Source organism: Thunnus albacares, chromosome 19 (genome assembly GCF_914725855.1).
Source record: "Thunnus albacares chromosome 19, fThuAlb1.1, whole genome shotgun sequence".
In the NCBI taxonomy this organism is placed as follows: domain Eukaryota; kingdom Metazoa; phylum Chordata; class Actinopteri; order Scombriformes; family Scombridae; genus Thunnus; species Thunnus albacares.
Genome location: NC_058124.1, coordinates 18,743,958 through 18,771,855, shown reverse-complemented (window position 1 = coordinate 18,771,855; position 27,898 = coordinate 18,743,958). Strand labels below are relative to the sequence as shown.

Below are 27,898 nucleotides of genomic sequence, written 5' to 3'. Positions count from 1 at the left end.
GCCAGTGAAATGACTATGTCACTTCTGCTGTAGCAGACAAGTAGAGAGACGATATGATAACATGATGAAGAGATGTGAGAGAGCAGAAGAGATAGAGAGAGAAAGGAGTGGAAAGAAACACGGAGAGAGGAGAGAGAGTGCAACAGTGAGAAAAGATCGAGAGAGAAGTGGAGAGAGGAGAGTGCAACGTAAAGGGGGGGCTAGTGAGAAAAGAGAGAGAGCCATTCATACATAGAAAAAGTGGGTATGGAGGGTTCTGGTTCCAGGAATAGCAGATGCTTCTGCTCAGCATGTAGCTGTGGCTGTAGGAGTAGTTTAGTTTGGGCATTCCTGTGGTTTTCTAGCTACTTTTTCGGAGGTGAAGCACCACTATCTCGTTATGCCTTGAGTGACGCACATCTTGACCCTGCTGATAGACTACTGTAGTGTGTAGGTAAGATCAAAAAAGACAGCTGGAGAGGTAGATTAAGCAACAAAGACACATAAGATTCAGAGAGAAAAAAAGGAAAAAATAAAAATTACAGGCAGTGCAGATTAAAACCTGATCAATACTGGATTTTTAAGGCTGTTAACAATATCAATATTCAATACTTTGACCAATATCAATTCTTTAACAGACAAATAAAATATTAATGTAATAATAGAAATAATAATAATAGTAATAATTTTATGTTTAAGGATATTGTAATTTTTGTTATTAGTGTTTTAACCAAGATATGTACTGAGCTTGTCAAAAACATAACACTAATAGCAAATACAGCTTTTGTACATTTCAACCAATAAACTTCACTGGAAATTGAATTAATATCTTCACGAAATAATCTGAACTCAAAAGACCATTTTTGAGCTTTTACAGGGGATGGTCTTCATAGATATGGTGTTGTTATAAATCATGAGATGCAGTTGAAAGCTCTGGAAAAAGTTATTGAGTGGGCCTTGAATTACGATGATATAGTTCAGCCACTATTTCCAAGGTCAAGAATGAACTTTCATGCTAAATTAAATGAATATCAACAACTACAAATAAATACAGTTAAACTATACAAGTGTCAAATACACAAACGTGTGAGTAATGTGTGTAAGCAAGCCTGTATTATAGACATTAAATACATTTTACAGCATGGACATTATATACCAATACCAAAATATCTGTGGTAAGCTAAAAACGCTAAAGAAAACAGTCGATAATATTGGCTGATTTATCTGTTGTACTCTAGGGGTGATGGGAAATTTGGGACTTTGAGGCTGGACTGGAGTGTCTTTGCTCACACTTCTACTCTCTGACAGTTTTTTGAAACAGAGCCATGGGACAGGCTGGCTCTGATAGCTAGGCAGCTAGTGTCAACATTGGACCTTGGAGAGTCATTAGGGATAATGTGACGCTGCTGAACGCCAGGGACTCTGCTCCATAAAAACAGGTGGTCCCAGGGTCACCCCTCCCTTCCCTTCCCCTTACCTCCTCTACTTAGCATACCTCATGTCTCTCTCTCCCCCCTCTCCAGCTCCCTCTCCACCAGTCTCTCAGTATACACGGGAAAGGTTATTTGGGCAATTGGTGGTGATTAGCTCTTGATTTGACTCTCTCTGTTCGTTTGATCAGGCCTTGCCATGGAGGCGAAAGCCAGTGAGACTGAAGGCGCAGCTGTGGATCAGCCATGACTGAATTTGGGTGAGGAGAACCAGAAGGAGAAGGAGGGGTGGGAGGAAGCAGATGAGATGAGAGAGGAAGGGTTGAAGAGGAGGAGCGAGTAGTTGGGGGGTTTAGGGACCTCCAGGGTCCTTGGCTTTCTTGGTAGTTTGAGTTATCAGTGTTTCCCCTAGGTTGACTGCTTTGGGGTGGCAGCAGCGGTGGGGGATGGGGGTGGGGGCGGGGGAGATGGCAGAACAAAACTCGAGAGAGACTCAGCAGCCAGACATTTCTCTGTTCTCTGTTTAGGAGCGGCTGAGATTGACACTAAAATGGATTCGGGCTGCTGGCAGAGAAAATGCGAAATGCTTTGTCCCTGTTATTCCAGGTGTGGGGGGAAAAAAAAAGAAATCCCTCTCTTTTTTCCTTTCAACCTTCCATCCAACAACCTGCTTGCATCCTCTCCTGGGTGGTGGATTGCAAACAAGAAAAATGTGGGTGCTGTTTAATCGCTGGTTGGAGAAACGGGTTATAAAGTCTGCTCTGCCCCACAGTGTTTTGGGGTTTGGCTTTGTTGGCTGTGTTGGATGTGCTGGCTGCACAGATCTTTGGGTTGGATGGAGCAAGTGCTGGGCTTGGGGTTGGCCCGGTGCCTCAACCTGGCTGGTTAGGCCAAGGAATTTTTCTCACAGAAACGGCTGTTCTATCCCTCTCTCTCTCCCTCTATCCGTCCGTCCATCCACCCATCCATCCATCCGTCCATCCTCCATCCATCCACTCAAAGCCAGGCAAGTAGGAAGGCCTCTCACTATCTGGGTGTTCAGCCAACAAATCCCCTCTCCACTCCTTTGGCCTCTTCTCCATGCCCATATATCAGGCTGACGGCTGCGGAGAACCCAACATCCAGCCAGTTGAATAAAACAGAGATTAAGCACCCTCCAAATCCATTTAATTACTCGTTCAACAGCTCTCAGCATGTAACTCCAACTGCTGTGAGAACTTTGTTGTTGTTCAGTCTTTACTTTTGCTCCCAGTGACCACAGGGAGGTTGAAGAAGTTGATCGGTCATGAAAGAAATCTTGGCCATGGTAACTCACATAATTACATATTTAGTTGTTGTTAACTGCATATTTGTGTGTCTGAAGTCCAAGGCTTTATTACTAGGTGGTGTAAGATTGGGGGTGTTGGACAACTAAAGATCAAGAACAAAATTACATCACATCTACAGACATCTGCAGATACAGAGCTTCTACATTAAACATAGCCATCAGGAAACAGAGTATGCAACCTAGCATCACCAAAGAACTACAAAATTTAGCCCCAAAAACAATGCAATATTGTCACAGTATATAACTACCCCCCAGCTGCTGATTACATACAGCATACATTGTATGAAATATTTATGTAATGTAATGTATATATGTAATGATTTTGCACTAATGTTGCAAATTGACAATACTGTCTTCAGTCATATAGATGTCTTTTTAATTCAGCAATCAGTAAATTTCACTGTGAGGCAATATTATAGAATTAACACTGATACAAAGAGTAAAATTGAAAAATTAAATTGAAACTTATTTTTCCTAAGCAGGAACTGTGAAATTTGGGGGGGATGGGAGCTCTTGATGACGGTTACTGATAATGCGGCAGGATTTTGGCAATGAAAAATTGGAGTTCGTAAGGACAGGGTTACAACCACAATTGAAGGCATTTATTTTTTGGCATCTTTTAGGCAGTCTCCGATCAGCAGCTACGATATGGCCTGTTGTCAAGAATGCATCAGTTTGACAGCAGCATGTTGGCTTTTGAGATAGTGGTGAAACAGGGTGGCAAGAGCTGCTTTTCAATGTGTGTGACACCACAATCCCAGGCCTAAGAATCAACTTTAACTCGTCACATTGCCAGCACTCACAAAGATCTGTGGAAGAGTACGCATTCACACACACAGAGTCTTGAGAGAGCAGACAAGCCCGTGATACTGATGAGAAAAAATTGCTTAAACGACTAATGTGACTGAACCCCCAGTTTTGCTTTCCCTAAAAATACAGTGCCACATTGAGTGAGCGTTTATGTTAAACATGGAGTCTCCCTGGGACAGCTGACGGGGCTGAGTGCCAGGAGAGGAGGTGCTGGGTGCTGGAGGGGGACTGGGCATCTGGGAAAAAACCTGAGGGGGACCCTGGGTGCTGCAGACTGCAGAACAGTCGCATGACCTTTTCTAGAATGCTGCCACCCGCCTGCCACTGAAACACGGTCTGGCTAATTAAAGTTTCAGTGGCATTGGATTTTCACTGGCACAGCACACCTCGGGCAACCTTGGGGGCTCTCAGACAGGCGATACGCACAGAGGGAAAAAATGGAAGATATAAGAAAAAAGAGAGAGAGGAGCTGTGGAAACAGTTGAATAAGGGGACAACCACTAGAGGACGGCAAGGCAGGTCCCAAGCAATAACAAACAAGAGTCTGTAGCTTTCCATAACACACTGGAGGAAAGCTATATATTAGAATGCAAATCGACACTCACAAACATGCACACTCCCAGGGTATTTTACATAAGCTTCAACATGATTTGCCCTTCCAAATAGTTATGCTAAAAATATTCAAGATCATATGGAATTAGAAATGAAATTGAAACTGTCCTCACTCTGTACAATCGAGTGAATGAGAGAGCTAAGCGAGAGATATGTCAAAACGCTGAGTGCTTTTCCAAATCTTATCGGCCCGCCTCTCAGGCTAAAGGAATTTTGATGGGTCAGTATCAAGAATAAATGCATGACTTATGACATGGCTACTGGGAGCATTACCAAATATACTGGACAGCATGTTCCCGTCTCCGAAGGATCATTGAATAATTGGCTGCGTTTGACCAGGACATTTCTGGAAATATGGCCAAGAAAAGGTTATGCAACCAGACAGACTCGCTCATGGCCTGTATTTCACAATCTGCTGGCCTTGTCTCCATTAATGATCTTGACCCCCTTTTCACCATTTTAGACGTGAAAGGGCCTAATGGAGCCGAACAAAGCTGCTTGTGTCTGCGTGTGCGTGTGTGTGTGTGTGTGTAAGTGTGTGTGTGTGCGCATGCAAGAGAGATGGAGACACAGAGAAAAAGAAAGCCCCTGTGACTGTGTGTTACAGCTTGATGAGGTCTTGGTCTGTGATTCCTGGGGGAGGTGGTCTAATCTAAGCTGTATTAGGCCTTATTGAGCAGGCAGGTGTGTGTGTGTATATGTGTGTGTGTGTGTTCTCTATCAAGAACATTTGGCAGGGCTTTATGAGTACCTTTGTGTGTGTCTCTAAAATACACTCAGTTGGTAGCAGTTTAATGGGGTGTGTAAGGTATTGTACATGGACCTTTTTCATGCCTGTAATTTTCTTCTCCGAGGTGAGCCTTTTAGTTTGATCAGTTTGGCATTTAGGAGCTTTATTATGTCATACATGTACATACAACAATGCTTGTCTGTCATTATGACAACTGTGGGGTCTAAGTACACGTCGTTTCTCTAAAATTAAATATCTACATATACAGCATGAGTCACATCGATCCAGCACATGCAATACTTCAAATATATTCTATTAAACATACACACATCGTCTTGAAAACACAATTGTACTCTATACATAAATATTTTATTTTAAAAAAGTTAAATAGTTGTTGATGTATTAAATAAGTGCCAGCTGACTATGACAGGTTGCCAGGTGGACCAATGTGTAGATTGACGTTTGGCTTCTAGCTTCATGTTTTGATGGCAACAGCTACCAAAAAAATCTTCACTGTTTCCAAACACAAATTGGTTTTCCATCTTGTCTAAGTGGAACATTCTCTACGCAGCTAATTATTTAGTTAGTTACTGGAATATGATCTTGTCTGTGTTCAGCTCCCCATTAGGCTTGTCTGGACTGTTATAAAAGTTTGTCCCTCTACATGAAACATCTTTATCATTTTCAACTGAAGATGTTTGGGCCGTTAAATGCATTTGAAGATGACAGTTTAAATTAGTACCTCTATGTATTCAGAATATATTTGGCTTTTTGCCCATAATGTTCTATGCTATTATTTACACTATAAACTGTCTCACAGAAGAAAACAGATACAATTATTTGTATCTTAAAGTTTACATTAACATGAGATATACAGAAAGGAAAGATTAACATGGAAACTTGAAGTTTCCACATTGAATTCATTACAGTTGCTGACATTTAAAGAGGTTCTACTGACATTAAGAACTGGGAGTTGGAGAAATATATAGAAGTATGTAGTGTATATCATATACTGCACATTCCAGCGATTAGGCATCATCATGGGAGACACATAATGATGCAAAAGAAAAAAAAAAAAAGATCAGGTTTCACAAGTAGTGTTGTGTGGGCATGTAACCTCTGTATTTAACTGGAATGGTTCCCAGTTAGGCATGGGAAGATTCATCGATTCGCATCGATGCACCGGCATAATCGCCCTGATTAAAAAAAGTGTGCATCAGATACAGTTTGGGATGTACTTGCGATGCATCGTTTCTAACATCTTTGTATCGCTGAAATCTGATTTATTTATGTATTATTATTAGTAGAGGCCCTATGCCTTCATTATTTAGAAATGTGACCAATAATTTGATATTTAGATTGATTTCTCCCCTCTAAACTGCATAGCATCATTCTTTTGCATCACATTTAATTGTATCTTGTTGGATGGCAATGTGTTGAATCAAACTGTCAAATCACATTTGTAGTTGCTTCATATGTATCTTTAATGTATTAGATAGTTGGCAATGCATTGAGATGCATATTGCATGAGCTTCAGTGATATCCCTATTCCCAGTACTTACGGTTGGCAGAGCTTGATGAGGTCCTGGTCGGTGGTCCCAGGTGGCAGGCCTCGGATATACAAGTTGGTCTTACTCAGCTGCTCCGCCCCTCCCTGGCTGCAGCTGTTGGTGCTGGGGCTGGGAGGAGCCATGGGATGAGGGGGTGGAGCATAGGGCTGCTGGGAAAAGAAGGGAGAGAAGAGACTTAATAAAAAACAAAGGTTTAATTTATAAGACGGGATGACAAGCGAAAGGGCTAAACAGTAAACAGTGGGTGGTGAGGTGTGGAAAAAAAATAAAAGCTAAAATGTTTATGACAGCAGAAGGCAACGTGAGAGAAGAAGTAAGAAAAATATATCTTTTGCAGGAACAGCAGACACTACCAGTTCAATGTCACTGCAATTATGAGAGCAGACATTTCAGGGCAGCTGTGAGGCAGAGAGGCGATGAGATCAAGGTCACTAAGAGATGAAAACCCAACAGCAGATATTAATGAGTACAATGTCAAGAAAACAAACATCTAACCTCAGTCTCAAATAACAAGAACACAGTGCAGGGAAAGTTTTTTCATGTAGAGGGAAAAAAAAGTAGCACAATGACAAAAAAGTCAAAAAAAAGCTCCTCAGGTGTGTTCATTCTGCATCTCATTAACCTTTTGATTGGCAGTTGTTAATTGTCTGGTTGCCTCTGGAGTTATACAGTGTGCAAGTTATGATCAAAACCTTTAATTCTCTTTCCCCAACTTTTTACAGTATATAGTGATAAATAAGATATGAAGTTTAAGAAGCTCTTTGTCAGTGTAAAGACTTTTTTTCTATACACAGGCCTGAAGTCTAGATTGCAAACTTTTCTACATGTTTTAATTTTAAGTAAACATTTCACCAAGGAGATTTTCTGAAATTAAGGTTCGTAAGGCTTCCGACAGCTTATAACGGTTTTAAATGATGGCAACTTCCTGCTTACTATTCATACCCTCAAAACCAATTTCATTACACTGTAAAACAATTTACACCTCCAAGGGTGTGATATCTTGATGCAGTAATCCTCTCCAGACTATTTCATAAACATCTCAATGTGAACGTCTTTTTTTCTGGTATAATCTCCCGTCTTCGAAAATGTATTCAAAATGTATAAAATATGTCACTCCCTCCCATTCTTTTTCACTCTCTCCTCCCCTGCTCTCCTCATGTGGCTGTTGTGCTGTTAGTGTAGATTTATGGTATAGGAGTCAGGGCCCCCTGCTCACAGCCCATTTATATCTCTATTGCAGGGACACTGCACATCGTGACAGAGCGAGAGAACCGGGGGCCCTGTGGGCATGAGCAGAAAGAGAAACAGACAGAGAGAGGCAGAGAGAAGCACTGGAAGAGAGTGAGCGTAGAGGGAAGAGGGGTAGAGAGAAAGAGACGATGCACCCTGCAATAAAGTAAGTGAGTGATGGATGGAAGAGAGGAGAGAAAAAAATGGTAGGGGAGAGAGAGGGGAACATGACTAAATACCACCACCGGCTCCAGTTAACCACGTTAACCCCTTATCCTCCCCAGAGAGAATCTCAAGACCTCATACCACGCCGTAAAAACACAAACACACACACACACACACACAGTTAAACACGCACATAAAGACACACACCATTAGCCCTCCATTCTACCCCACACGTTAGCAGTGGCTGCCGGAGCATGGCTGATTTGATGCGCTATTTTAAGCGTGTGTGCCATGCCAGCGTGTCGCCTCCCACTCCTCAGACAAAGAGCCGGGGTCTCTGGAGCGTGAAGAGGGAGCCACGTCCATCAATGGACGGCCAATTACCACGCTGAGCTAAGTGGAACTGATGGGCAGCCACTCGCTGTGCTGGACACACACACACACACACACTGTACACACGTTAACTTTTGTGCTATACACACATGCACACACGTCAAGTGATGACACAGAAATAACTTTTTCACATAGAGGCCAGAAGAGCCATGTGCAGTGAACTCTACAGATACAACCACGTCACATTTGGGGAAACTCCAAGTCAACTCTCGATTATCCAAATTTTTACTATTCTTACATATCACATTTCTTGCATGCCTGTCCATCCTCGATCCCTCCTCTGTTGGTCTTCCCGAGGCCTCTTAAAATAGAGGGTGTCGTATGTTTGTGATTTGGGGCTGTATAAATAAAATGGACTTGCTTGTCCTGTTTCTGAATGCTGACCAAAAGTCGTAAACATTTGAACAGTTTCCTTTTAAAGCTGTTAATAGTGTTTTTCACATGGCTGAGACCACTAAAGTCCTTTTAGTGCATAGGCCTAACAATCAAATATGCATGTTATATGGCTATGCACGGCATGCTGTCGCTTTCTGACTTTTTATTATTCTGGATTTTTTTTTTTACCAGCAAGTCAAAACTTCAGAGCTGAATCTTTGTTGTCTAAAGCCTTTGGGGAGTTGAGTGTAAAGAAAGTCAAGTCTCAAGTCCTCGGTTTTGTGAGAAAAAAAATATGTCGCATCTCAAGTCTTCAGCTCTGATCAACACATACAAACAGAAACACACAAATTCCACTTTAACCCTCAGCTTCAGCAGATTGTGCCTCATTCTGCTTTGGTAGCCTTGGTTGCAAAAAAAAGCAAAACTAGTCTCCAGTCATTCACGTTTTTCCATGCTGTGGCAGTAGTATAGAGGAATCTTAATCACTTGAGTGCTCCATGGGAGTTACTTTCTCCCACTCAAAGTCACTGGAACGTGCACAGCTGTAGTTCAAGCCTCTGACTGACTCTAAGGCTTTCACTTTATGTTCCCCTCCCCTCGCCTCTTCAGTTTTTTTTTTTTCATTTGCTTGTTCACTGTAGCTTAAATTATACACATAGTACTTAGCATACTGTGTGACACGTACAAATTCACCCGCACAAACAGCAGACACTGCACAGAGTTGCTGTCAGCGCTGAAGGTTAATTGAAAGCCTCTCTCTCGTTCTCAGGCTTTCTTTCTTTGTTTTAGCCCTTCAGTAACTAACACAACCCTCCTCCTCCTTCTCCTTCTCCTCCTCCTCCTCCTCCTCCTCCTCCTCCTCCTCCCTGGGCTCCAAGCTTGGCTTGCATCCTGGGCTTTGGAATTCATGTGTCCCACCCTATCGATTTGCTTTCATTTTTTAAGGTCAGAAGCTGAAATCTTACACAATGAGGCATGGAGGGTCAAAACCAGCCCATTAATATACTTACAGTGTTGAGCGAGGAAGAGAGCGAGGTTATCCAAGGGGAAAGAAAAAGGCCGGAAGAGTCTCTCGGGATAAAGAACGGATTGGGTGCCGAAGGTCTCAGAGGAACGGTGACTGTTGGGTGGCTGGTGGGATGGGGTGAATGAGTTTAATGTTGGATTCTTGAGGATTAAATGGTGGAGATTTTTGTTTTTATTTTTTTTCCAAGCAAATGGATGAGGGGAGTTTCCATTCTTGAGGAATGCAAAACCTCTAGGTATGCAGGCAAAACGGACAACCATTTTTGTATTTGAGTGACACCTCCAATTTCTGGAATAAAAACAGGCTGTGTTATTGGATTTTGTCCAGCATAGTGTTGTACTTGTGTGTGTGTTGTGTATGTATGCACATGCGCTGGGGGATGTAAGTGAACTTGTATAAGCGTGGGAGGGAAATTAGCGAGCACACAATTTGCTGTTGCTTCAACACACAAACAAATACACACACACACACACACACACAAAGGAACGTTTCCCCCTTTTTTGTTTTAAATCAAATTCTCCATTGGCCTCCTCTGGTCGCCCCACTGGAGGTTAATAACCGAGCTTGTCTCTCTTTCCGGATGGTTCCGTGACTGCTGTTTACCCTCACCCTGTCAGCCTGTTAGATCAGCCTCTTCAAATATATAATAAATACAGGCCTCATACGTCAGAATGATGAGGATTGAATACAGCACTTGACAAGGGGTATTTCAGCTCGAGACAGGAGGGAACGGGAGATAGAGGGAAAGGGTGGGGGGGGGGACAAAGAAAAAAAAAAAGCAACATAGAAAGCGTTAAAGAGAGATAGAGAGAGGAGAAAGAGAGTGCGGGAGAATAGCTGGTTATGACACTTCAAAAACCTCCAGGTGGTAAATGAGAAAAACCTCCATTCTCTTTCCTCCCTACCCAGCTGTGACATGCCGCTACAGAGGCTTACTGGGGATTTCAATTTGCCGCACTGTATTTTAGACGGGCAGAATGGTTTACACAGGCCCAATTTACTGAGCCAGCCGTGCAGGGGGGGGTTCACAGCCTTCGTGACATGCTAGGGAATGTTTATGAGTGTATTAAGTGAGGATGATAAATCTAGCGTACGTTACATAGGCTGAGGGCACATGGCGCTGCGCTGCATATTCACACACCCACACACAGACGACATACTTTTTTTTTTTTTTTTTTTTTACAGAACATAGCCGGACCTTTCTGTCACAGAGTAATATGCAGCTCTGAACCTATTGTCCTATTTGCATGTTCATGTATTTACAGTACCACGATAAATTCTTTATGTGTGTCTTTATGTGTGTGTGTGCAAAAAAAGAAATGATGATAAATAATGTATTTATATAATATTTTGGAGAAAAAAAATAACTGATTACAATTACAATACACATCCAAATGCAATCAGTGTTTTTATGATATGATCTTTGCAGGAACCACCTAAATGGCACCTGGGAAGTTCATTTTCCAGTTTTCTAAATGATTATATTTTTGCATAAGGTAGCATTCTTCCTATCGGGAATGTGGAAACATACTATGCGTGTGCACAAGGTTTACCAAACAGAGAGGAGGGAAGCCATAGAAGTAATTGGAATGAAAGCAGGGATGTGGCTTCCCTCCCATCCTCCTTGCACTCTGCAGGGCAGGGCTGTGACTGTAAGAGAGGCGACTGTGCACCAGCGTGGTAATTGGCCCTGATTTATAGGAGGCCAGAGCAGCCAGCGAGAGCTAGCTCAACATTGGCAAAGGGCCAGACAAGGCCACGCTGTCAATATCAGTAGACCGACCCAACCCAGCCCAAACCCCCCACGGCCAGGACACCACTACTCCAGATCAGCTGTCACCGTGCAGGAGGGTGCACGTGTGTGACTGCGTGTTCCTGTCTGTGTGTGTGTGTGTGTGTATTTCCCTGCTCTGTGTGTTTCTGCGTTTGTGTGTTTGCGTTCGATGAGTCACTCCAGTCAGACATAGACACACAAAAACCTGCCACAAAAAATGACAAGCAGTCTCCTTAAATTGAAGAAAAAAGCCTCTCAGCTCATCCTCCATTAATTCATGCTGGCAAAGTCTCTGCAAAGACTCTTAAAGACAAGCATATTCCCAGAGGCATCCCTTCCAAACTGCCAGAACTAACAGCTAGCTCGGCGGTCGGCTGCATTCACAGCAGCCTCTAAGCACGGGAGGAACACAAATCCCCCATCCATCCTGGATAGCTGCTTCCAAACCTTTAGCCCTTAAACATGTGTTTTGAGAACAGTGGCCGCATCTCAATGCCGAACGAAGAGGGAGGGACACCGAAAGACAGGCGAAAGAGAGCTATTGCCTGTCCTCCTTTTGCCTCTCGTTTTCATGCCTCGCTCATTCTCTCTTTGTCTATGTCTGTCGAGGTAAACCCATAGCCAGAGGAGTGAATAGCAAATCATCCCCGACTCACCTGGGAATGCAACACAGCTGATTCTATAGCCAAATGTATCCTAATAGGGAAGGACTGGGAGCTCTCTGTATGCATGGGCATGGAGGGGGTTTGCAGGGAGAAAGAACGGGGATGAGGGAAAGAAAAAAAAGGGAAGGTATGAAAGTGCTGAAGCCAAAACCCAAGAGAACAGTCAAAACAGAAAGCAAGGATGAAAAAAAGAAAATATAAGAGTAGAGTTCATGAGAAAGAAAGAGAGGAAAGCAAATCATTTTGACTGTCTGATTGTCTCTGGGCTTACACTAGCCTGCAGGCCTTCTTCCACAGTGAAACAAGAAGCCTGGGGATCTAGGATGTTTTTAAGCCAACACTGCTGTGGACAATGACGCAGGGGGCTAATTTTAAATATGCTGATTGGTTCATCTACAGTTTCTCTCGTAGCAGGAGATGGAGCTCTTTCTCTGCTCCAGCTTCTCTCTTGCCTTTTTTTTTATTTATTGCATGATAATGTTTTCTCATTCTCTAACTTCCTTTCTTATTTCTCTTTTCTTTTTTGTCTCTCCCCTCACTGGGTCCCCTTCCTCACGCTTTTTCTTTGCGGCAGATAAGAGCGGATGTTGTGTTCTGTGTCAGGACCCATGTGTCTGGATACAGAGCCCCAGAGTTAAAATAGAGGCAATATTTTTCCCAGGGGCGAGAGATAGGATGCATACATGTTATCTGACAGAGGGGACAAGAGCTATGGAGGTAAACAAGGGATGCTTTATGTAGCATCCCTATTGAAAAACACTGAGGGATCTGTTTTAGCTGCGAGGGAGTGACAAAACGGGGAAGTACGGCAGGTCTGAAATGAATCATTTCATAATTCATCAATAGGAAAAGGTGCATTTATGTTAGAAAGTAATATAACTTGTTGATAATGAAGCTTGATTCTGGCATCTAAAGATAGCACAATGCTGGAATTGGAATTAGATATACAGTGATTTTTGGGATGTACTTTCTTTAGCTGTTTCACTTATTTACACTTCTTGGCAAGAATTTAATTGGTACTCTCTTTCTTAGAAGTACTGTGGGATCAATAATTAGTCACGAATGCAAGTATACAACCTGGATAAGAGATTCTTGTTTTCAATAAGGATGCACCTTCCTCTCCTTATAACAGGAAAATAGAATTTTAAGGACAAGGTGAAGGCAAAAAAGAAGGAAGTTGTCATATCATAATGCCTCAGTGCTGTATAATAAATTGATAATGAGAGAAGCTCATTGTTTATCAGTTGGCTGTCTTTTAAACCTTATTAGAATCATTGAAACATATACAACGATTTATACTAAAGTTGACTAAACATTGTACAACACATGAAACATGGAGGAAGGATGAAACATAGCAGGATAATGTTTGCATCTCACAGTTTGCCCTTGGAACTGATTATTTTTCCTTGAGGCAAATCATCGGGTGATATATGATGAATATCACATAATAGCTGATGTATTTCAAATATAAAATAAATAAATAAAAAATGTATTTTGCTCCTGGATTAAAGTTTTAAATACAGTATTATGCATCAAACATTTTGATTTTAAAATATAAGTCAAAGAAAGCGTTTTTGACAGAATCTGTTATAGTTATAAATTCTACCAGTAACAAACTGTTCAGACAGTTTAAGAATCCATTTCCTACATGCTTCGTACATCTGAAACTCCCAATGAGGTCATCGACTCAGATCCTTGTTTAGTTTCTGCAACGTGAGTAGCACCTGGAACAAACACGCATTTCCCCAATGGAAGATAAAGCGCACGTCACATATACAGAACAGGTTGGTAACCAGGCCCACACAAAAATCTACATAAGCACACCGTATCCTCTATGTTTATACCAGTCCTTCGACAACCGTAAACTTGGTTCTCTGTGGACACTTACAGTCAACCGGTGTTTAGGAGACATAACCGGGGCTGAAGTGTGTTTGTGGAGAGTGATTACGACGGTTTGGCTGTGAGTTGCGGTGAACACCGCAGAGGGATCCGTAAAACAAAAAAAAAAAAAAAAGAGCAGAGAGTGAGCCGTGGGCAGAGCCAAAGTGAAACTAGATGGACATAAATATTTGGGCTGATTTGTCATCATTATGGCCAGCTGGGTCTGTTTGCAAGCTAGCCAGTGTGGGAGTGGAGACTGCAGAATGGATAGAGCGAGAGTGGGAGGACAGAGACACTCATTTAAAGACGGAGCAAGCCAGAGAAGGACAGAGAAAGATAGAGAGTGTAGGAAAAAGAAAGGAAGAGAACGTTCTAAACTTTGGTCTCCGACTGGACATTCATTGGCACCCATTCTCTCAGAGCTGAACCACCGATAGACTGTGGTTATAAGCCATAAAATAATGGTTACAGATTGGTCTGTGGGTCACTAATTTAAACAAATCCTACAATTTTGGGCTGACAGGTTTGGCAAATGGAAAAGTTGGATTGCTCAATTAATCATTCGATATAAAACTATGATATGAAACTGAAAAAAGGAGGAAAATTCTCATATAGTAGAAGGTGGAAACAGCAAATGTTTAGCATTTCTGAAAAATTCTGTTTTGATCAAGTAATTGAGTTATTGATTTATAAATTCAACTAATGTGGTCATTGTTAGAACTTGCTGCCAAAGCCAATTAAAGTTTATTTAACTTTAATGAAAAATGACAACCAACAAGATATGTCAATAGCTGTGTTGTGTTCCATTACTAGACTCAGCCTTGCTCCTGCATTTCAGCGCATGTGAGACTTTTGAACATTATGCTGCCAGATATTAGAAAGAGAGCAGCAGTCACAGTGAGTGAAGACTGCCCCCCCCCCCTCCACTCTCCATCTCTAATTGGGCACATTCTTCAGGAGTCAGTTATGTTTTTCACAGGAAGTGGAAGCACAAACAGAGGACTGTGGAAGATGTGGAAAAGGGAGGAGAGAGCGGGGTAGGCTCTTTTCAGTGTGACCTGTCTCTTACTGAGACAAATGTCTACCAATCTAGTCACGCACATGGCCTGGCATCCTGCCCTGAAATGTTCTCGCAGGCTGCATACAGGATCAAGAAAGAGAGAGAGAGAGAGAGAGAGGGAGAGAGAGGGAATAACAAACACACAACTGTGAGTCTCTTTCCTCTTTCTCTCTAAGTCTCAAATATACATCAGAAATGCTTGTTCTAAGTCCTCTGGCTTTTGTCTTGACAGTCCAGGAGGAACAACTTGTTGGCTGACTTCCAATTCTAAATGACTGACTAGAAGGCTGACCAGTTGATGAGAGTTATTGCTGAAATGTGGAGAATGCCAAACGGGGAGAAAGAGACAGCGAGAGAGAGAGAGAAAGAGAGAGAGAGAGGGAGAGACAGGGGACAGATTGATAGAGAGGAAGCTTGAGCTGTCGCAGAATGCCATTCGTTACGCTGTTCACCAGACAAACAAATTTACGTCTCCTCTTCCAGAAGGTCAACTGTGCTCAAATTCATAAATAAGGCCGTAATTGGTGCAGGAGCGGCAAAGAGGCTCAAAGGTCCCCAACAGCCAAGTCCATGAGTTACTGCCTGACACTAAACTCAGTGTGTGTTTGACTGTGTGGCCACAGCCATATGTTAAAAAGGTACTATGTAATGTTTGCATAGTGATGTTAACATTGCTTTTACAAATAGCAGACTCATACAGAGTATTTTTTTTTTTTTTTACAAACTAAAGACTAGTGCTCAGTAAGTGCTATGACACACTAACACAAAGAGCAGCTTTGTGTATTAACCAAGTCAGTGACCCGTGTGAGGCGTCAAATCCACAATATAAAACATCATCTTCATACTAAAACTACAGGCTGCTACGACCAATTAAAAGAAGAGACAAATCTCAAACAGCTGAGACAAGTACACATAAAAAAATTATTTTTTTTCTCTCTCCTCCTCTTTCTCTCTCTCTCAACCCCACCGGTCAAGGCAGATGGCCACACACCCAGATCCCAGTTCTGCTCGAGGTTTCTTCCCGTTAAAGGGGAGTTTTTCCTTGCCGCTGTCGCCAAGTGCTTGCTCATGGGGGAATGTTGGGTCTCTGTAAATTAAAGAGTACAGTCTAGACCTGCTCCATGGGAAAAATGCCCTGAGATAACTTCTGTTGTGATTTGGCGCTATGTAAATAAAACTGACTTGACTAGACTTGCCAATTACAAATGTGGAAATTGTTTCAGGTGTTCGAGATTAGGCTTTCCTTATGATTTGTGTTGCAGCATGTGGCTTTACTGTAGTATAAAGACGTTGTTGTGTCTATTGTGAATTTGATGCCTGACGAAGGTCCATAACTGAAACGCATCTCTAATAAACTCTGTGCTGACAGTGAGCAGTCTACCAGATGTGCATGTAGTTTGATATTTTTTGCACTTCATTGTGTGTATATGTAGCTCCTTTACTCTTTTGATGCTTTTAAATCTGTGATAATGTACACACACACACACACCGGGAAACACGCACACATACACAAACAGATAATCTAAAACAAAGTGGCATAGACACACAAAATGTGAAGGCATTATAGGTGATGATAAGATCCGTGAAAACAACACACAAACACAAAGATGAAGATAAACTCGCTAAAAATGCAGACAGGTATAGAAATATGCACAGGAGAGAACACACATCCCCTTCACTTTGAATATTCAATGTCTTTCACATGCAAAGTACGTATTTGCACTGGGTCTGGAATGTCACTTTTGGCCCCCAAGGAATATACTCACTGAAGCGTCTCTGGCAATTGCCAGACTAAATACTGGCACTAAACACCAGCCGCTGTTGTGGCAGGAAAGCTTGAGACAGCCATAACAAATCAGCTAGGGAATGGAGAACGGTCGGTTTGTGGTAGTTTATAGGGTTATTTTATGACGTACATCTGAAAAACATATCCAGGGATTTCGCACAAGGCTCCTAACCAAACGGACTGTGTTCCTTCTTTTTACCCGAGCCAGAAAAACCAGGTGAACAAGCAGTAGCAGGAGGAAGGTGGTGATGTTGATGTAAAAACAACAGACCAGATTTGTAATATGTAATAATTCACTGTTGGCTTTGTGGCCCATATTCCATTTGATTATAGCTCAAATGTTCAGACTGTATAAACATACTGTAAGTTAAATCAGGTGCAAAATAAATCCAGTTCCTTATATGACAACTGAAAAAAAAAACATTATTATGTGAAAAACAAAACGGCTTTGAAATAGAACATTATCCTGCCATTCTCTAATTGCGAGGCGAGCTGTAAATGAGATTTTGATGGATGTGAACTTCTGGATGAGTTTGAGAAAAGGTCGTTAAGCAGCAGGCAATCAAATCTGTAGGAATATTTCTTTAAAAAAAAACACTCCTGCACATTCAGCAGGGTTTCAGATGAATATTGTACCCAAATATTTGCACTACAAATGTTACGCTTTACCATGAAAATAAAAAAGCTACATCAGCACTTGAGAACACTATCTAAATACAAGAGGATTTCAAATTATTTACGATCCATTCAACTGATCCTCATCAACACGTAAAGTTAGGTTGTATTTTTAAGGCAGTCGAGAGATTATTAGTCACCGTTACATACAGTAAATTACATGAAGTATACCAATGAAAAAGCCACTGCGAGTTGCCGAAGATGGCACCCAGGCATAAATTCCCCCTGTGCTTGTTCTTGTTAGCAGCCAAGACATGTTGTTAATCACAAGGGTGCTAAAGATGCATTGAAGTTATATGGATGTATTTACAATTAACGTGCTACGCTGCAACTCCATCATGTTGCTCATATTGTAAACTCCGGTATCATAAAACCAGTTTACCGCTTTCTTTGCTTAAGGGCAACCACCTGGTGATAAATGTTTTGATTTTACACACTGACGAGGACCGCTTGAATGCACTGTAGTTTTGTTCTCTATGAGGCTACTTTTGCAGTGCGTCCTTCAAAGAATCCAACCTCTGCTAACATCTGACAAATGCATTCCTACCCGGAGGCATTTTGTCGTTTTGTCACTTTGTTGTGGCCCTGGATGAGATCTAATTTGTCACAACATTATTTGCTGCAAGTTTATCCTTTGAAGTGGGCTGAATAGTGTACTTCAGGCACTGACTCATCACCTTTACTGAACAAGTACATGTTGTCAGAGCAGTAAATCACCGTCTAACTAATATATTTCCATTCTGTTCACCATTACAGTCCAAGTACAGTATTTTGACAAGGGATAAAAGATTCCTCACAGCCAAAATAGCTTGTTTTCACCATACATTTAAGTGTTTCATCACTAAACCAGTGTACTGTGGACCATCTTCCCCCTCCGTTTTCCTCTCTCTAACCCTCCATAACTGAATCCATCCCTTGCTAGTCCTCCATCCATCCTCTCTTCACCTTCTCCAATCCCTTCAGTCAGCTCTCATCTATCTCTAAATCCATCCCAATCCTCATCTGGCTGCTTGTCCTCCAATTCTCCTTCCTCACCCCCCCCCCCCCCCCCCCACCCCCCCCCCCCCCCCCCCCCCACTCCTCTTCTTTCTCCTCCGAGTCTCTCTCCTCCTTCTCTCCACCCCCTCTCTCCTCCCTGTCTAACAGCCATTGGGGAGTTTTTACATAGTGTTGAGCAGAGTTTAGTAGGCCAAAGAAGATGCCGTGCCAGATTCTGCACAGTGTGTTAAGCAACTATCCCCCTTGAAGGAATACCAGCATTACTCAACACAAAAACCCCTGTATCCGCCCGCCTCCTCTGGCCTAAGCTCACAAACTGCAAGGCTGCTGTCACCAGTAGACGGCGAGGCTATCCAGGAGATTGTTTTACTCCGGGTCAATGTGAGAACAATGCCGCATTGTAGCATATTTGGAATCACCGCTTGCTATTCTGCCTCTGTGCACCTGGATATGTCATACTGAGAAAGACGTGTCAAGAAAAGTAAGGTTTACGCATCAAAGAAGGATCTCAAATGCATACCCCTACACACTTTTATTTTTTGATTTTTCTATTTTCAAAGTAGGTGCTTTCAGTATTTCTGTTGGTTTGGCATATTGGCATGACCACTGAGTTACTGACCCTTCAGAAGCGCCTCTTTGAGTGATTTAAAGGAAGAGAGTCAGCCTCTTCTTGGCAGACCATCCCTAGCTGTCAATCCCATGACTTACTGGAAACCAAAGGGGAATGATCTGTGCTTCCCAGCTCTCACAAGCAGAGTTCAATCAGTGCGGGTGTGGAGCTTTATCCAAAAGTGTCACAATCGCGTGATAAATAAAGTGAGCACTGTCGGGCAGCCAGCTAGAGCGAGAGATGTAAGAACGGAGGGAGGGAGGGAGATAGAAAGCAGAGAAAAGTTGAAAAAAAAAAGAGGCAAACAGAAAGAGAAAGATGGATAGGGATGCAGAAGTCTGCCAAAGGAGAAGAGGTGCGGTGTCGGAGTTGTCCGGACCTTGGTAGTGTGATTTATTCATGAGATAAGTCACCATGGCTGTGGAACAGGTGAGTGTAATGGTGTAATGTTTCCCCCTTGCCTGACTGCTTGCCTCAGTGACTCTGGCCTGCTGTGCTCTCGCCAGGCTGCTGGAAGACTTTAATGCATGCAACACTTGGACACGGTAAGGGATCACAGCCAGTATAGATAAACACAGGCCATCTGGGTTCAAGCAGGTTAGAACAAACTCAACAGTGATACTATCAGTCCCTCTATATCTTTAAAGGTAACTGAGGTTATTAATTCTTTCCACTTTATGGTACACTGACAGTGAAGAAAGTTAAGGTTTACCGCTCATTCATAATGTCGGGGTGAGCTCGGTTGGCTTTCAGCTGCAGGCGACAGAGTTGTGGAGATGGCTCATGAGAGCAGTGCTGGGTGAGTTGATTAGTGCAGCTGGTGCTTGTTGGCTAATTATACTATCCCTTTAAATGCAGTAGCGTGCTGGACCTCAGATGACTGCTGCACACCACAGACAGACGGCATGCTGGTCGTCAGATGTTGTTTGGCAGAGCCTGTATTCGTGGGACTGAGTGATTCAAGCGAACGGGCCGTGTGCAACAGAAGAAGCCGGGCAACCAGAGGCGCGCGGTGGAAGCGTGGCGTATTTATGTTAAAGTGTGTGCAAGCGGTTGTGAATAAAAGGACCTTCTTTATGATCTGTCTGTCGTGTCTATGTTGTATGCTGAGGGATCTCACAGTGGCAGTGAGACTTGCTACACATACATTTTTTCTCTCTAGCTTCAATGGGAATGTATGAGTAAGAAAGAGAGTGTCTTATTACAGCATATTTTTCACCACTCAGTCTTTTCTTATGTACTATATCTATTCATGAAGCTCCTCTGGAGTCTAATTCAGCATCACAGTGCAAGCTGAATGACCATAAATTTCAGACAAGATGTGCAATTGTCTCATATCAGCAATGTTGTAAGACACTTTATGAATCAAAGCAAGGGATTATGGTTCTTCGCTCTGACAATTGCTCAAGCGGTTTTATAAGGATCCCTTACCGAGATGCTCTCACTCAAAACAACTTTCTGGAAATACAGAGTAGCAATAGCAATAAAGGCTTTTTCAACTTTTGCAAATTAAAGAGGCTATTTGGACTTTCTATTTTTCTTTCTTTCTTTTTAAGATGTCACCCTCGAGTCTAATGCGCACACTTTTGCAAGCAATTGGAAAATAGTTACTGGAACATAGAGCTTATACTCTGGAATCCTCTCTCAACTAATGAATCTGACAATAAGCTATTATTTCATTTCAATTTGAAATCTTGCATGACGAGAATGATCCCAGTTCATGTTTTTATTCATTTTCCAAAAAGACCCTTACAGATGTCCTTCAAGGTAAAATACAATTGAGTCTCTACATTCTTTTCAGCACTGTGTTTTTCCAGCCCGACATTATATTTTCATAAGCCAGGGCAAATTGTGAGGAGACATCAAAGATGAAAATCAGCGGTGGTCTGGCCTATTGTACTTGCTAAAAGGTTTCTAAACTATTTATTTACCCTCCAATGGAGACTTTTCATGAGATGATAGCAGCAGACTGTTATTGTTGTGTTGTGTGGCCATCCATTCTCTGGTTGAATGTGTGGGGCTGGGCTCTGAGAGAACAGCGCCCAGCTCTCCATTGTACCGCCGCACAGATTACCACATGAACAGGAAGCTCCTCAGCTCAGCCGTCCGCCAGCAGCAGACCACCTCTTAAATATCCAAGACAGGAGAGTCATTGTGGGGATGAATATGAAGGGGTCGGCCCACAACCGTGGATGCTTCATTACCATTACAATGAACCTCATGCTGTTTTTTTTTTTATTTTAGACATCCAGCGGATGACAAGGAGGTGAGGCTTGCCACACACAGAAAGCAGTCACCAGGCCAGGGTGGCATTCCTTCACTTTTGCTTAAGAAAGAATGTGCTGCAAAATGCATAATTAATCAGTTACAGGCTGCTTCACGTCCCACAGGCAGCCCAACTTATCTTGCTACAATCCCATCAGCCCCAAAGATCCTCTGCCAGGCATATTTTATGCTCATCTCAAGGCTCATCGATCCGTTAATCCGTCTCAGTCACCAAAGTAGAACATGGTAAACTGCTCTGCTTCATACAAGTATTTCAATGATCTTTCACTAAAGGATCCATATAGTTACAAATTTGTTTTCTGAAGGCACAGGTTGAGGCAATTAAAGCAAATGTTAAGAAAAGCAGACAAAACAAAAGACTATCAATAGACAATTTGATGTTTAGTATCTGGTGGAGGCTACAGCTGGATGGCAGGTGTAGAGCAAGGACTAAAGATAATGAGGCTGAGTCACGATCTGGAAAAGTAAACAACTCCCGACTGACTGACGAGGAAACGGCGCTGTAGAGCTCCAACAGGCCCTTTCAGTTCATGTCTGGTCCCAGTTCTGGTTGACTTTCTCCAGACTTCTCTATTGTTTTTTTTTTTGTTTTTTTTTGAGAAAATATAACATGATTTTGGGGCAGCACAGAAAAACAGAAGGAGATGCAGTCAAAGGAAAAAAGATGCAGCTCATGAAGACTCTGCGGCAGCTGTCTCTGACACTGAGCGGTCTAAATCTTCAGACTTCAGCACTTCTGAGTGAGTCTATTTTTGCATACGACAACTAAATTTAGCAAATCGATTTAGCCAAAACTTTGATTACTGACAGACACGACGCTTGTTTACTGTCTGTCCTTAATGGAAACTGCAGTTAGTATGGTATCTGTTAGAAACACCGTCCTTTCCTCTGCACTTGAATCCACATCTCATACAGTCAAACAGTCATCAGTGTATATTTAGCACTTTAAGACTGTGTATTTTGATTGTTAATAATTGTGGCTATTTGTTCTGAGTGGATAATTAACATCAATATGCTACTGGGATCTAACATTGTAAATCTGTTTATATGATATTTTGATTGTTGCCTCATCCGTCTACCGCAAGGAAGCTTACAACAGAGTCCAGAAAGCCTTGTTACAAGTTCGCAGCTTGTTGCATGTTCTCTTACACTGTTGAAATCGCTGGTTTGTCAAACCCCCTCGGGAGAAACAGAATGTTCGAGAGAAAAGACAAGCGAAAAAAGAGAAAGAAGACACATTGATGGACACATTGATGATTATTTCCGTGCAATTTCTGGACTCAAACCTGAGCTCAGTATTATATGTCATTATATACTGTATGTGCTTTCCAGACAGGGAGTCGCTTTGATAAACGAGGAAAGCGAAGCTCTTGTACGAACATTAAACTATTTCTGCTCGGTGGTTTTTCAGAAACAATGGAGCAACAGAGAAGAAAACACTGAATCTAATGCCAGCTAAAGGGCACTTAAGCTATTCCAGTGACAAACAGGACCATGGCTAATGTATATTACCAAACGGAGATTGAACTAGCCATTTCTGAGTACAAGCGAGCAGGCAAGTAGGCAGTCAGGATCTCTATTTAAAGACATCACAGAGAGCAGCCTTCTCTTCTCGCCTCGTTCCCCGCAGCAAAACAATAAATAACTAAATCACAACACACTTAAAAGCCCCACCGTGCCACAATATCCACATATATCCCTCTCTCCACAGTCCCACTCCTCTCGTAACTGCTCTAAATTATTTCAATTCTGTGAGAGGGAGAAAAAAGTCATTCACATAAAGTAATCAGTCTTGGCTCACTCTTTCTCCCTGCGACAGACTTATTTGACAACTCTGCTACATTAAACAGCCCACTGGTGAAAAGAGAGGGAAAAAAAAATAAAAGGAATGCATCCAATTATTCATGCATAATGATAGCTCTGTTATCCAGTAAGGCAGGGGCTCCCACACAAAGCAGTTCCCCCTTCTCCGTCTAATACATCTTAAGTACTGACAATCGCCAGGAGTCACATTTGACAGGCACCTAATTTCGCAGCGTTCCCGTCATTCCTCACGAGTTACAGCCCATCGGCACCGTCTCAAAGACTTATAGTATTTATGATGAGGTGATGGTCCCGGGGAACATTAACTTGGTGTTCCCCAAAAAAAGCAGGAAACATTAGCAGGCCTTGACCGTGGGGTCATGTTTCAGACACTGGAGCTGGCTGGAGCCCTCAATAGAGAGTTAACAAGCAGGAACCCCCCCCTCCCCTCCCCAACCCACCCACTCAGTATATGGCTGTGAAGGCCTTCTATATAGACATGAGCTCAAGGTTCAAAGCACCTCATTGCCTTACCTACTACCAGGCAATAAATTCTACAGCAGGAATGAATTGGTTGACCTTGAGGGTAGCCCGTGTTGCAAGTTGCAATCCAATACCGTACATTATCCTATCTGTCTCTCCTATTCCTTCTCTCTTTTTTTTTCCTCCTCATACATGTGTGTTGTTGAATAAATGCTGCATTTATCCAATTTGTAGATTGAAAATAATTAAAATCACTGGAGCTTGGTGTTGTGGAGGTTATTTTTACTTTAATTATAACAGCGTTGGCACAGTAAACAGACAGCTTACGCTTTAACAAATGCAGCTGTGGTGCTCAGGTGGCTTGGCTCTCTCTCTCTTGCCCTCCGTCACCGCTCCTATTCGATGGGCTGCTCTTAATAATTCATGGGCTGTAAGAATGGGTATGCCCTAATTGGTGGGCAGGCTTAATATTCTCAGCACTGCTGGGACCAAAAACAAAAGCAGCTAGCGTTTGTTTTTGGTTTTTTTGTTTTTTTTTCCCAGGCAAACTGAAAAAATATTGACTTGCCTTTCTTTGGTTTCAAATTAAAGGTAAATTCACCACTGTGGACATGATGATTTCTTAAAACTAGGTCACCTATGTAGTAGAAATGTGCCATTATTTTTAAAATTGGTGCCCTATGACTAGAGAAGACTGAGAAAAAGGCTGTAGATTCCCCATACCGCTCTTACAGGGGGGAATCCTACAACAACCAGAATGCATTGCACGCATCCCATCCAATCATCTAATGACGGTGTGTTCACAGAACGCAGGCGGAGACAAAGAGACAAAGTTTTAGAGACAAAATTAGTGAGCATTATATCTCTTTACTGAGGCTTACTTTCACTTACAAAACTTTTTTCGTCATTGAGTCTGGATATATCGTAGCGCTGTTCAAGGATCATGAAACAAACTGCGCGCTGGAGTCAGTTAATCTTATGTGGATCATTGCAAACTTACTGAATGCTGCACGGTGCCAGTGGACAGTCAAAAAAATCTCTCTGAATCTGTTGTCTTCATTTCAGCTTGTTTTGAGAAACAATTGTAGACAAAGAGATGAAAAACTGCAAGCCAACACTGTTTCCTCTAGCTATTTTAGAATATGAGTTGTCGATTATATAATATTCTTTCAAAAAACAGAAATCTGGTTTACCAAAGCACCGTAAAGTTTGTTGAGGCGCAGAGTTTTCTGTTCTGTCTCCATTCTCTCTGCATCGGCCACCTGTCCGACTGCAGCACCTCTCTCTCGGCTGCCGCTGTACCATAGCCTCCGTGGTCGCTTTCTCCTCCACACTCTGTTGTGTCTGATTCCACAGCACTATATTCTGCCTCGTAAGTCGTAATAGTAATGCCACATCTCTGCTCCGACATTATATTTTAAACCTAGTTGTTTGTTTGTGTTAGTGTTGGGGAATCAAGGAGAAGCTTTCTCCTCCACACTCTGTTGTGTCTGATTCCACAGCGTGATATTCGGCCTCTTATCATGAAACTAGTTTTCTTCCAAATATGCTGATATTTTAAAGTATTTAGTAGTATGATATTTTTGTGTCTGATTTTCAGCGTAACATGGTAGACGGGAGTGTTTTGGGAGACCCACATTTGACCGTCCTTGAAGGCACCATTACAGAAAATGAGGGAACGTAGTTTGTAGTCTAAGGCAGATCTCCAAAGACGTTTGCCGGCAAATGAGCGAGGAGCTCTGGGGTGCAGGAGGGGAGTTGAACATTGTTCATTTGCATATACTACCCACACTGTAATTATACAATGCTGGCTGAAAATTGGCAAATTTTCCCTTTAAAAGGCCCCTCCTGAAATCCAAGAGGCACCTTGAAGCACACCAACTCATGCATGCGGGAGCAAACGGTGCAAACAAGTGCAAGCAGTCGAGTCAGGCTACCTTTTACATGCTTTGAGACTCAAGTGCGGCAGGATATATTCACCCTTCAATCCAGACCTGCTCTCCTTCTGCTCGCTCTTTGAACAGGACGTAGTGTCACTGGGTGCTCGGTTGAAAAGGACACCCCATAAGTGTGTTCACAGTGACGAAGATGCCACTGCATAATGCACTGACGACTGTTCGCCAGTCAGCAATCACTGGGTGAGGCTTTAGGGAATACATTTTGCATTGTATGTATTATGTAAATTTAGTATACATTTATTTATTAGTACAAGATGGAGCAGTTTGCATCCGGTCCTACATAAAGGGAGGGAAAAAAACCAAGAAAATAAGAAATGAAGACAGGTGCTCTGCATATCATTCGTAGGCAAACCTTTGGACCGACACCTGCTGAAAAGACATTAAAGAGCTCAAAGAGAAAAGACTAGAAGACTGAAGAAAAGGAGGAATAAAGAGTGTGAATTAGGGGTGGACGATATGACAGCATATATAGCTATTATTTTATAATCTCCGATGGTATTATGACCATAGTGGAAAATGTTGCAAAATCATATCAGCAGGAATATATTGGATTTACAGAATTTTTGTAATAAATGTAATTAAGTATTATGATTTTTCAGGCATACAATTCAATGAGTTAGCCAAAAACCAAATGCATTTCCCATATGATTATATTATCCTCAACTCAATAGATTCTCAATCTTAAATTCTCAATTTAATTTCTGGAAAATGCACTTAATTCTGACATATGTATGACAATATAAAGTGACATACCATGATAAAACATGTTATCCATTTTGCCCAACCCTAGTGTGAATATGTGTGATACTTCCCCAGGGATGAATAAACATGTACCCAACACAAAAACAAAGACAAATACACTTTATATACATGTATACTTTTTTTTCTGCACTACATTTCCTCAGAGCTCCAACAAAGTGTCTTTGCTCATCAAAACATTTCCCATTTATCCATCCACCATTTTTTTCTAATTGCTTCTCCATTTGACTCTAATTATTTTGAATTCTCAAGTTGCCAGCCATTGTGGAAGAAGCAATAGAGTTAACTATCTGCTCTCAGTAGAGTTAGACTGAAGAGTCTCAGCAGGTTGCTGATGTCTGATTGTAATCTCTAATGTCTCTCTTTTCCCCGACATCTAAACACAATTTCTCCAACTTGTTTTGAATGTCATTGCACTGATGCTAAAACACACTCAAAGACAGCATGTTCATCATTTTTCATACATTTCCATTTTTCCTTCCATTCTGTCAGTTACTAGTAGTAATACTTTAAAGGAGACCTATTACGCTACGTCATATTTGTAATGTTACAATGTCTGATGTTCATATTAAAGGTGGCCAAAGAGTCAAATAATGAGGTAAACAAACAAACAAAGAGCACCAGCTTCAGACTGCTTTGGACGCTTGGTTTTCAATGGTCACTACTTTTAAACTGAGCTGACGTCAGCTCGTGACAGATTTCTTTATGTTTATCTGCTCCACACACAGCGTGCGAGTTCATTGCCGTGCCCCGCTAACATAATGGCATTTTTCCATTGTTTTGGGGGTAGTCATGCCGAGCCATGACTCGAGTTGAGCTGGCACGCTGTGAGTGTTTTTCCATTACACAGCAGGGCAAAGTAAAATAAGTTGTTTTTTAAAATAAAAAAAATATAGAGCTGGAAATGAGCATAATAGGTCCCTTTAATCTCTTCCTTTGTAAACTCGCTTCACCACACGCTTTTCTCTCCAAACTACTCTCCGTGATCATCTGTTTTTTTTTTTCTCCTAACAAGCCACCAGTTTCTCTGAAGAAGCCAGATTGAGGAGATTTGAGGAGCTCAAGTTGAGTAGGGTTGCTCAGGCTCAAGCAAAGAAGTACTGTTGGCCACTAAAGCACCTGCTGAATAGTGAGAAAGTAATGTGTCTATCTATAAGTGATAGTGAAAAAGACAGAAGGAAGAGACAGAAAGTAAAAGAGAGACCTTCAGCTGATGCTTTAACCTTGAAAGGCTGCTGACGATCTACTCTCAAACCGCGTCGTGATTCTGCTGCCCTCCATCCCTCCCTCTTCCTATAACTCCCTGCATTCACTTTTATCGAATTACAGGGGTGCAGTCTCACTCTGCGTCACATTTAAAACGGCACTAATGCATCTCAGCGTGAGGTAGGGTAGCTGTGTCATAGCCGGTGTGTTCCAGACAATTACCACCAACGAGGAAAGCAAAAGGCCCAAATGGAAAGAAAACAAATAGGTGTGGAGAAGCACTCCTTTGGATGACTCATTA

The 27,898-nt window shown here is 42.1% G+C and overlaps 1 protein-coding gene and 1 long non-coding RNA gene across 8 annotated transcripts in view; one reads left to right on the top strand and one right to left on the bottom strand.

The window, feature by feature from the left end:
* rbms3 (RNA binding motif, single stranded interacting protein) overlaps positions 1 to 27,898 on the bottom strand; it is a 299,179-nt gene that overhangs the window by 150,550 nt on the left and 120,731 nt on the right. For 4 of the 7 annotated variants that reach the window (XM_044336701.1, XM_044336707.1, XM_044336703.1 and 1 more), the window contains one exon: positions 6,451 to 6,608. In XM_044336701.1, the coding sequence (XP_044192636.1) occupies positions 6,451 to 6,608 (158 nt within the window). Of the gene's footprint in view, positions 1 to 6,450; positions 6,609 to 19,814; positions 19,917 to 27,898 lie in introns of those variants that run through there. The other 3 variants (XM_044336702.1, XM_044336705.1, XM_044336706.1) reach the window with 2 other exon arrangements.
* Positions 18,693 to 20,152, top strand: LOC122970539. The gene is made up of 2 exons (XR_006399239.1): positions 18,693 to 19,531; positions 19,961 to 20,152. It is a non-coding gene; the product is annotated as an uncharacterized LOC122970539 (long non-coding RNA).